Source organism: Myotis yumanensis, unplaced genomic scaffold, assembly GCF_028538775.1.
Source record: "Myotis yumanensis isolate MYYU_CA2020_CCGP unplaced genomic scaffold, mMyoYum1.0.hap1 SCAF_9, whole genome shotgun sequence".
In the NCBI taxonomy this organism is placed as follows: Eukaryota; Metazoa; Chordata; class Mammalia; order Chiroptera; family Vespertilionidae; genus Myotis; species Myotis yumanensis.
In genome coordinates, this window is record NW_027223760.1 from 47,726,393 (window position 1) to 47,738,549 (window position 12,157).

Sequence of the window (12,157 nt, forward strand, 5' to 3'; positions counted from 1 at the left end):
ATAAAATTTCTGTTGGGCATGTTATACCAGCCTGGTATTCACAAACGCTGGATGAAGCATTTGCATAAGTCACAAAAATGTGAGACAATTGAAAACATTTTTAGAAACCATACATTTTAAGAATGGATCGCAGTTTTAGAAAAAGTAACTGAATTTTTAATTCAAATTTAATATTTATTATTTAAATGATATAAAAATGAATTTTTATTCAAAATGTAATGGAATTTATGACCAGTGTGCATGGTTGACCAGTAACGTGACTTAAAGTAAGGACAGCTTGTTGCTGGCTGGTGTGGCTTAGTTGACTGGGCATCATCCCGTGCACAGAAAGGTTGCCAGTTCGATTCCTGGTCAGGACACTGCCCGGTTGTGGGCTCAATCCCAAGTAGGGGGCATGCAGGAGGTAGCAGATTGGTGTTTCACTCGCATACCAATTTCTCTCTCTCTCTCTCTCTCTCTCTCTCTCTCTCTCTCTCTCTCTCCCTCTCCCTCCCTCCCTCCTTCCCTCCCTCCCTCCCTCCCTTTCCCTTCCTCTCTCTAAAAATAAAAAAATTCAAATAAATATATAAAATAAGGACAGCTTGTTAGATTTTGCAACCAGGTAGTATTTCATTTATGGAAATGTTTCAGAACATGCTAAACTGTGTAGAGTATGACTAGGTATATATTTTATATCTGATTTTCTTTTGAGGAACATGAAAACTCTAAAAGCTTCATAGCAAAATATAATATAAAGGTAAATATTCTACCTGTTGTATCGAAGTCGGGAAAATAATCTGGGCATTGCTTAGTGACTGTTTTCCCAGCGGGTGTGTCATCCCAGCACAGCCATCCATCCCACATGCGATCACAATACAGACCTGGCCATTTAGAAAGAAATTAGCATTGCCATTGTCAAAAATTGCCTTAGTGGGGGTTAATAGTGCATAGACAATTCTTCTGGGGCTTTTCACTTTGGAACTACATTAAAAAAACAACAGTTGCAGCAGTAGCCACAAAATAATGGTATTAACTTTACTGACCACGAATGGAATTTACATTTTTGTAGTGTTTTCTCCATTTGTTCATCAAAAGACACACGTCTTCTGTATGGAATCTTTCATCCAAACTCTCTCCTTTAAAGCATCTTTGGAAGTGCTATAAGAAAACTTTTGTGAAAGTATATGCACAATCACCCTTGGATAAGCTTACCTTGAAAAAAACGATATGGCTTTGGAATATATGAATCTTACCACTAATCTTCAAAGTGGTTTCCTTGGATGGTTCTATTCCTAATTCAAGGGTGATGAAATGGTTCAAAATTCCAACTGAAGATGCATTTGCATCCAGTTGGATCACATATAAACAGTCTTATTACTTTAGAGTAACACTTTACTAATGGCTAAAATAGTGCTCAGTTTGATCACTTTCTGTATTCATCATAGTTGCCTCCAAGTGGTTTCTCACTGCTTTCAAAAGTTAAATCTATCCAAAATATGAAGATTTATCTCTACACAGATATTCAAAAGAATGAGTATTGTGTGAGTATAAAAGGCAGTTCTAAAATAAAAAGTTTTAAATAATAATCAATAGCACAAGCCTGAGGTAACTACTAGTCAGATAGAAGTGAAGGTGACTGCACTCACTTGGTCTCTGAAAATACCACCTTTGTGTTTCTATTGTCTCATTTACTTCAGAGAAATGGTTTCTTTTTGTTGGTGAGTTGCATCTAATGCCTTTTCAGGTTCTTAAAAATACTGAAACTACTTCAGACAGAAAAACCGACCTGGTTTATTGTTTAAACAAATTAAAATTTTAGCTATCTGAAGACAAACCATGTCTAGTAATAGAGTATATTTAACATCCTCCCCCCCCGAGTGTTCTCTTAGAATATACAAGGGTGTCCAAGATCTTGTTGGCTTTTTTCAAATGATTTAGGGGACAAGGGAGACAATTTAAATGGACGTAGCCATGCTTGGCCATCTACATTCTCCCTTTTGTTTTCCCGTGGGCTCTCTATATCTAATCACATATGCTTGGCCCTGAGAATATTTGGGCAATCACATAGAGCGTTTAGAAAAGGTGCTAGATAAACAATTCTGCCTAGGAGATGTCTTTTTCCAGTTCATCTGGGAACTGGAGGTAGAAAGGGAGAAGGACTAACATGAGTTACGAACTGACAGGTAAAGGAAGACACTGCCTAATTAACCCAAATAAGACCAGGTTTTATCAGGTTCCACCTCAGGCAAATTTTCTGCCCACCATTTTCCAATTCCCTTCTTGTCATTTTCCAATTCCTTTCCTTCACTTAGTCCTGTATTGTTCCTGCTTGCTAGGTGTGAATACTGTTATTGTAGTAATTGTGTCCTAAATGCAGATGTTAGCCAGAGAGTCTTTGGATGAACTTGAGCAAAGAAATTAGGCATGTCTGCTGCATATAATGCACAAAAATACTATGGTATGAAAACCACTGTTAAAACTGCTGGCATATTAAATTAAAATTAGTCAATATATATTTACTCACGGAAGAAAATAAACCTTCAATGATATTTGAAACACATATTTACATACATCCTTCTCTTTACCTTGTCCTTGGTATGGGGGTAGCTTTTCCATTCGGTGTAGGCATTTGGCCTCTGCAACCCGCATTTTCCACTTTCCTAATCTGACCAGAAATGAGTCCTCTGCTTTTGGAGCGGCGATTTTGGATTCAACAGAGGAAAGAAGGGTTGGAAACTGTATTTAAAAAAAAGTCAGTTAATTATAGAGAGTATGAATGGGTGTTTACATAAATAAATGAAACAATAAAAAATTTGAAAACATTTCTTTTTCCTCCTATAAACAATTATACATAATCTCCATGTGGAATATTTTTGCTTTATAACATTCATTCCATTCACTATTGAAAATGTATAATGCCGGAAGCCGGTCCATCCTTGCTGCTTGACACAGTCGCTGCAGGAAAGAAACATCTATACAGCATATGTTTCAATGGACCTGGCATATATAGCATACTGTTTTTAATATGTTTGCTCCCTTTAGCGCCATATGTTTTAACCAAGGTCACCTCTCCGAGAAAGGTTGTTTCCCCAGGTGGGGATCTTCCCTGAGGTTAGGGAGGGGATACAACCCCTTAATTAAGTGCCAGGCGGGTAGTTAAGCTACATGGTCTTTACTCCCTGGAATGAAGATGAGAAACACCTTGTAATAGAAATTGACAGGATTAAAATCGGCTGGTATAAATACGGATGTAATAAGACAATAAACGTCAGATCCTCATCAGTTCCTAACCAGAACTCCGACCAGAACTTTGGCTGGAGATCCTGGCTATAGGTCCTGACTAGGCTGCTGATCAACTGAAGGCTGTCTTCGTGTCATTCCTTCTTCGCCGACTCCGTCCACACCTTTGGGGACCCCTGGACCTGCTGGGATTGGACCCCAGCAGTATAACAGCCATACAAACTCATGCACATCTTTATCATACAAAATTTTAAAAATTATATTACTACTGTAAGTTTAGATGTATACAAAGAAAATAACCTAATTTCCAAAAAATACGAACATTAAATCAACTTTGTTGTCTTTCGAACTCTTAAGAATCATTAATTATATTATTTAAACTAGATATACATATTAGTGCACTAAATAAGCTTTTTTATTGGATTTCTTCAGCTGGGTTTTTATTTGTGCTTATATTGTGCACACTGCCACAGATTTATTCTATTTATTACGTAGAACAAACAAATCTGTTCTGAGATGTTCTGCTTTGAATAACTGGCCCTAATCCCTTTAATTGGTTTAATCAACAGATCACCTATACAGAGTCATTCATTTGCATGGGTGAAAATCAATGTAAATCTTGATTATTACTTTTAGATACTTTGCATTTTTGGTACAGTCTGACATTTGTTTTGTCAGTTTCAATTAATTCTTATCACCATCCTAGGTACTGTTTATCAAAATAGGTGTGTGTGTGTGTGTTTGTGTGTGTGTGTGTGTGTAAAGATCACTATCTAATTGTGTTCCTAGAGTAGCCAATTTCTTTTGTGGCTATGACATTTTAGTGGTGTTTGAATCTGTGATTTTTTACATCCAGGTTCTACATGAAGATTTTTTTAAAGAAGACTTGCAAGCTTCAGCCTGCACTGACTTTTCTTCTTCAGAAGTTAGGAATACTCTTTGCCTCTCTATCTGTTGAAACATACTTTTATTTGGCTTTTCTCTGTCTCATTAATCTAACATTGAAGTTTTCCAAAATGTATTGGTAGTAAGAAATGGAGTAAAAATAATTAGATACTAAAGAACCTGGCTAAAACAAATACAAAGTGGTGGGACATGAGAGGCTCGATGCATTTTAGCTAATGTTATTGCAGTTATAATGAAATAAAGTTATTTTGTAGCTTTTTGATCAGTGAAGGTTGTGAGTGGAGAGTGTTGGTAAAATTCTTGTGGGGGGCTTCAGATGTCCAATTGATTAGTTGGGAGAGACCAACCAGGAAGCTGAAGGGTATGGGCTAGATCAGCCGTGGGCAAACTACGGCCTGCGGGCCAGATCCGGCCCGTTTGAAATGAATAAAACTAAAAAAAAAAAAAGACCGTACCCTTTTATGTAATGATGTTTACTTTGAATTTATATTAGTTCACACAAACACTCCATCCATGCTTTTGTTCCGGCCCTCCGGTCCAGTTTAAGAACCCATTGTGGCCCTCGAGTCAAAAAGTTTGCCCACCCCTGGGCTAGATCATCTCATAATGGAACAAGAAAGAGCAACTCACAGCATTTTCTCAAAGAATAAAAACATGAAGGCATATTTGAATATAAGAAATGGAGAATAGTATTAGTCAAATAGCCCAGATATTTTAGCTTTATACTAGAAAAATCTGGTAGGGATCTGAGAAAGGGGACAAGTGGGGAAAGATAAACCTTACTACCGGGAAGAAGGTAGTTCCCTCTTAGAATTGTTTTGGCAGTGCTAGCAAGCCATCTGAATAGAAACTGTTTGCAAACAGAGAAATTGTTTGCAATAACGTATGTGTAAGAATTATTGGCAATTTTCAGTTACTTATACTTTTCAAAGTAACAAAGGATAAAATAGAACTTTGTAAAGTATTAGTCCTGGTTCTTTGAGGTGGGATCAGATGCCTGGTTAATAGCCTATGTACTTTCTACTTAAGCAGTAAACACCCAAACTGCTGCATATATAATAAATTCAAAGCAAACAGGGGGATCAGCTAAGGAAACATCATCAAAATGCTTCTCATCATTGTTGTTGTCATTATGATCATCACTAGCATTTTTCTGAGCACTCACTATGTGCTAAGCACTGTCCTAAGCCTATTGCATTACTGCAGATAAGGGAGAGGAAGTGAGTGGGTGGTTTTGATTGATGTAGATGAGGCTAATGGAATGTTATGACTCAAACTGATACTTTAAGGTCCATTTGGAAGCAGTTTGGTAGAATTCAATAAATATACAGGCAGGTATTTTTTCACAATACTGTGAAGTATTTTAGAGTAATTAAAATCAATGTCATTTTGTTTAAAAAATTTACTTTTCTCTAAGGAGTATCAATGTGGAATATAATGAGTGTTGTGAAAGGAAATTGATGGGTAAAAAAGGTTTTATGGACAAGTCCTTCAAATAAAATATATAATTCAAATTCAGATAGAGAAGGAAATTTCTGTATGCAAAGAGAGCACAAAACCACTGAAGTGGCCTGTGCAGTTATGTTTTGCTAGTGAAAAGATGCCCACAAACCATAGGACATTTCTGTCCATGGCTCATGCAAATGTAAGAAATTCTTACAATCTTTGAATTTTATAACATATCAGGTAAAAGTTTTGAATAGAAGTGCCCTGCTTCAGTTTTTTAACACACCAAAAATTATCTGTAGCCTTCATAATAAAAAAGGTGATGGGATAATACTCAAACTTCCTTGTTATTATCTAGTAGTTACTTTAGCTTTCCTTGTATCAATGCCTAATATAATCATATGCTTTATGAAATGAAATTATTTAGAAATATTAACATATAGTTGATCAGATAGGATTTCACTCAATCTATGAAAAATAACAATATCAATATATGAATAGAATATACCTATATTTCTGCATCTATAGAATAGCAATAAGACTCGGACATTTACAGATGAAATACAATATTCTGAATGTTTCTACAATGTTAAATGTTTTTTATTGTATTTCCAATGATATCAAAGTACCTGCATTTCTAAATACTGGATTAAACTGTACTTTATCTAAAGATTAAGATAATATGATAGTCTTACATAATAAAATAAACTATACTCATTATCCAAATAGGTACAAAAAGGGCTATTTTAAGTTATCCTCATAAATCATTTATTTGATGTATAACATTACAAAATAAAAAATCTCTTTAAAAAGTAAATTAACATTTGTAGAATATTAGTAATATTTTCCTTGAGTAATGTGAAATTTATGCAAATCTGCAAGCCTGTGACTACACATTAAAGGACAATGGAAATCATGAAACCCTATGCAAACAGTATCAGATACTAAGTGATATTTGCTGTCAACTATAATTAACTGGCCATTGTTGTTCTGATGTGGATCAAGACAACTCCAAATTTATTTATATAAAATTTACTCATCTCCCTTTTGTGTGCTATTAAAATTATGTGATGGTGGGTTAACAAAGTTGAGAAAAAATAGGCATTGATAGGGTTTTCTAAGACAATTATAGTTCTGATTACTTGCTAAATAATTTAGGAATAATACAATATCAATTACATAAAATGGACATGATTTAAAAGGCTGGAGAGTTATAGAATGACAGTGGTATGTCAAGACTTAAAACTCTTAGTGAGTTTTTGGTAAGAAATACACTTGGGAATCAATAAACAGACTGAAAGAATTCAGATGTTTTAAAAAGACAGCAGCCCAGACACTATAACTCAAAGTCACATATCTAACATTAAAAACATTTAATCCAAAAACATCATTAATCTTCAATATTAATATCCAAGATAATAAAGAGGTATCTCTAATTAATGCTACATTTTTGTAAACCAACAATGCTCACATTTCTGGGTAAACCTAACACTAAATCAGTGTAAGTTCTGAGGGGAGATTTCTTAGCAAAATTTCAAGAAAATGACAGTTTTGAGAAACTTAATTTGGCTTCTGGAGAGCAATGTTTATTTTGACGAATGTCCACTCACTCATACCAAAAACATTCTTCCATATTTTGGCATTCTTGATTAACATAGCTTAGAATAATTTTGTGTTACTTACATTCATGAAGATGAAGAATATTAAGCACCAGCGAGTGCTATATGGGATCCGCATGGTTACTTTTGAAGTCGGTTTTTTATTTCCTAGAAAAGTATAAAAAGAAACGAAGACATTTAAATTAATATAGCTTTACTACTGAGTATAGTCTTTCTTTCTCTTGTCTTTCTATTTGACTAGAAGAGGATCAATGTCCCAAAACACCCCAAGTAAGAACAGTATGCTTGTAGCTGCATGTACCATTGCCCTTCCTGTCAGCCAGAAAAGATTGTCTAAAGTCCCCCTTAAGGCATTCCGGAGCCACCTGTACATATCAAGACCAAAACAAAGAATTCAGAGAAATCAAGAGCAATCCATGTGGACTTCAATTAACAAGTGGCATCAATAGAACTGCTGAAAATTTCAATGGAAACATCCATAAAGAAGTCAGCTCGTTGGGCATGAACAAATAAAATCTGTGGCTTGTAAAGGATTAAGAGTCATGCCTTCTAGGTAATTAAAGGGCCAACTTTTACTTAAGGAGTCTTATTTAGAGCCTTGAGTATTTTCTTTCCTATGGTTTTTTTCTTTAAGCTTCAAGTTGCTTTTCTCTTTTTTTTTCTTCAAGTTGCTATTAAGAAAAAAATTTCTTCCACAACCATGAGTGATTGTGTCACCTAACAAGTCACCATTCTTAATTCAAGACCATGAAAGTCAGAAACAGACATAACAGGTTTTCATGACTGCAGTTGGTTTTATATAAGATAATAAAGGAGTAAAAATGAAAAACATACATGTTTCTTTTCATCAAATGGGATTTGTGTTTAAACAATATTTCAACTAGGGGTGAGTGGTTATAATGGCATCTAAGACTATATTTATTGTTAGGTATGAGTTAGTATCTACACAGTGTGCCCAAAAGAGTAAGTTGTATCGATTTACGTATTAGTAAGTCTAATATAAAATTGAGAAATGTAAGGTATAATTTTCACAAAACCTTGATCTATGGAGAACTGGGGAACCTCCAGAGTGTTACTTGGGAGAATGACAGGATTCTTTTTGGAGAAAGGGCTAGAGAAGAGCAATCCTAAAGTCAGGGACAGTCAAAGAGCTGGAGCCTAGGGGATTGGGGAAGACTTCATGGAGGAGGTGACCTGGAGCCAAGAACAGAGAGAAGTGTAAAAATATGCAAGGTGAATAAAAGGATGTATGTATATTGCTTAGGGCAGTGACGGCGAACCTTTTGAGCTCGGCATGTCAGCATTTTGAAAAACCCTAACTTAACTCTGGTGCCGTGTCACATATAGAAATGTTTTGATATCTGCAACCATAGTAAAACAAAGACATATTTTTGATATTTATTTTATATATTTAAATGCCATTTAACAAAGAAAAATCAACCAAAAAAATGAGTTTGCGTGTCACCTCTGACACGTGTGTCATAGGTTCGCCATCACTGACTTAGGGTCATAAACAGATGTAATCTTAAAAATCATGGAGATAATAACTAGGAATTTTAGAATAACAATAATTGTTGCTGAGTGGGAAGGGAAGGGAATGGAGTGAGAGTGGGGAAGGATTTGTAGGCGACGATTAACAATCTTCTTAAACTTAAATTAGTTGGAGACATGGTATGGCCAGGCGTCGTGTTATTTACCTTCCCAACAACCCTCTGTGGTAAATGGCACCTCAGTTTCTTCCTCTTGAGGAAGAAACTGCACCTCAGAGAGAGTAAGAGACTTATTCAAATTCCTCTATTTAGTAAGGAGGCAGCAACTAAATTCAAACCCAAGCGTTTCTGACTCTACAGCCCATGTTTTCATTTTCCCAGTAACTAACAACGGCTTCTCATTTTAGAAAAGCACTTCTTCTGTTTTATACCAGAATTTGTAAAAACAAAAACAAAAAAAGTTATTCAGAACCTTAAAAACATACATAACACAGGACTTTTAAAATTTAGATGAAATCAACGACCATTTGGTAAGTATAAACCGGGGGGGGGGGGGGGGGGGGGAGGAGGGGGGAGCCTTCTGCTTAACTTCTGCTTAATGAAATCCAGCTGGAGACCCTAAACTATTTAAGATAATTGTGTTTTTGATAGTATGAATTACTATGACTCACACAGACCACCTAAAAAGTCTAATTAAAAAGCAGCTCTCATTCAGAGAAAGAGGCTCTTCGATGGTCCTGGATGAGCTGCATGTGGCCTTGCGGCATCTGCCCCTTTACACCAGCAACAGTACTGGACCATTCCCTGGGAAATTACCTGGTTCTAAAGAGCACTCATCAAATTATTTTTCCTCCCTAAATGGAAACACTGACATATTTATGAAAACCACTTTCCTTCCAATGTAGGATTACTGTCCTTAGGGACCAGCATCAAATTAATAGGCAGTAGAGACTGCTATGTAAGAAACAAAATATTTAAGGCAAACCAAAGGCCCCATGAAGGCCAGGAGTGACCATTAACACTAGCTGAATACATGTTCATTTCTAAATCCAGACACACAGCTGCTGCAAGAGACAGATGCTCCCCCATAATGGAAAGTCAGAGATGGGGCCTTCACCTGCTGGTGAATCTTGACTCCCCCTCCTGACACTGAGCTTCTAGGATGGTCTCAAGGTAATGCTGACTTCCAAGAAAACTGGGATATGAGCAATCCCCAATTAGAAGTCTCAAATGTGCCACAGAGGGTGTGAAATAAATGATTTTCAAGGAAGATCAAGTTAAATCAATGAAAAAAAAAACCCAATCTTACTAACAACATCTCCTCAGAGTAAAAGTATATATGTATTTATTTGTTAAGACATTCTGTTGAATACAATATAGTAGAACCACTGGTTTCTCAGAGAATAGCTGGTTAAAAAATATATTTCTTTTGCTTTTATATTCCATTCATGTGAGTTGTTCTCATATTTTATTCTTGAAATTTCTATATATGTTTTAAAAGGTAGTATTTCCTAAAATATTGTTTTTTTTTTATTTTTTAGTAAAACTTCTTCAACTTTCCACACGGCGTTGTGATGTGACCAAGGTAGGTGTGAGTTCCTGCTATGGCATTTATGAGCTTCATGACCTTGGGGAAGTCAACCCATCTCTCTGAGGCTCCATTTTCTCATTTGAAAAATAGGGATCATAATGCCTGTCTCGAAGTGTCAATGTGAACTTCAAGGAGGTTGGATTCATAAAGCATTGGACATGCAATAAGCATTCAGTATTCAGACACCTGTTTTATTGTGAGCTGGGCATGTTCTATTTTTCCTTAAGGATAAACTAGAATTTAAGACTGTGGTCTCTAGAAAGCCTAATAGGTCTGGGAAAGGACCCAGATACAGTCAGGACAGTAGAAAGTCCTTAGAAAGCTTACAGAATTAAGATAATAACCTTGATCTCTTTGTGCAATAAGATTATTAGAAGAGATTCACATTTATGGGATAGTTTTTATGTGTTCTTAGTAAGTTTTTTCCTTTCCTGATTATAATTTTTACACATCACCCTCTGTTCATACACAAATGATCAATCTTTTATACTATCTTCTGTCATAATTATAAAGGGGAATATTCAATGGGATCTTAAAATTATCCAGATTTTAAACTAGCCTTTTAAAATACTCTCACATGATAGACTGAGGTTATTTGGTTCGTTTTCCATGTGCCCTGTAAATATCCATATCACCTTAAAAAGTGGTATCTCATCAACATTGAAGAAAAAATTTTGCAAATAACAATAACAATGGTGATATCTAATATTATTACATTGACTGTGTATTAGCAATGTTCAAAGTGCTTTATATATGTTGCCTCATTTAATTTTCACCCTCATTTTACAGTCTCTCTCTCTCTAATGTCTTCAATTTGTTACCCAACCATTATTTGAGTAAATGTTTCATGTCTTCAACTAGACTGGGAACTCTTTGGGACTTATTCTATTGGTCTTGGTAAGCCTCAATTAGTGCTTAGCAGAGTGCCTTGAATAAAACAGCACTTCAAAATTACTAGCAAATGAGCACAACATTCCCTTTAATTTCTTTTTTAAACCTAGAGATCATTCTGCATTTTTAAGTTTAAGCCAGAATAGTAAAATAAAATTTAGGTTAATATAAAGAAGTTTCCAATAAGTAGATATTAAAAATCCAATATCTAGTTCTAATATATAAAACTTGATAATTAGGTAGGTTTCCTTTTGACATAGTAAGTTTCTAGGATCTCAAATCTAACAAATATGCATATTACTCCCTAAAATTTTTTTAAAATAATGGATGCCCATAATTTATAGAAATTTATTCTAGATAATATAATTATAACTCCAAGACTCTGATTATGGCACTCTGTAATTATGTTTCCTATTTCCATACTTCAATATTTTTCATCATAGAGGTAATAACCACTCAAATAAAATGAAAAGTATATGTAGAAGGAAGAAGAACATTGGCTATAGTCCCACGACCCCAACACAACCACCTCTAATATTTTGGTCTATTTTTCCCAACATTTTGTACATATATCTATAATTTCTGCTTTCAAGTTATAATCAAATTACAAACTTGTATCTCATGTATTTTATTTGTTTATTTATTTTATTTCTGCTCAAGGAGAAGAATGCTTTCTAGCCCAAAGTAAGTAGATTTAATTTCAAGTTGTCCCATAAACTTATTGATCATGTTACTTATATTCTCCTTTCACAAGAAGCTCACATATGCAATTGATTTCACAGAATTATCAAAACATTAGATTTAGATAAAATAAAAATTGTGTGTGTTCATAATTTTTATAAATATCTGTATCTTTAAACCCTTTGCCTCTAAGTAGATAGTGAGACCTACAACCTTTTCAGAAAATTCATTCCAGATACACTCATACTAAAGCCTGCTGTAAAGTGCCGTTTGTGTCCTTATTGGTTTCTACCATAAAACTGAAATGTTTAGGG

The 12,157-nt window shown here is 35.0% G+C and overlaps 1 protein-coding gene across 1 annotated transcript in view; it reads right to left on the minus strand.

Moving 5' to 3' along the window:
• CALCR (calcitonin receptor) overlaps nucleotides 1-12,157 on the minus strand; it is a 73,534-nt gene that overhangs the window by 22,606 nt on the left and 38,771 nt on the right. Inside the window, exons 3-5 of the mRNA XM_070425120.1 lie at nucleotides 7,255-7,337; nucleotides 2,565-2,715; nucleotides 750-860 (exon numbers count right to left, since the gene is read on the minus strand). Coding sequence (XP_070281221.1) covers nucleotides 750-860; nucleotides 2,565-2,715; nucleotides 7,255-7,337 — 345 coding nt within the window. The remainder of the gene's footprint in view (nucleotides 1-749; nucleotides 861-2,564; nucleotides 2,716-7,254; nucleotides 7,338-12,157) is intronic.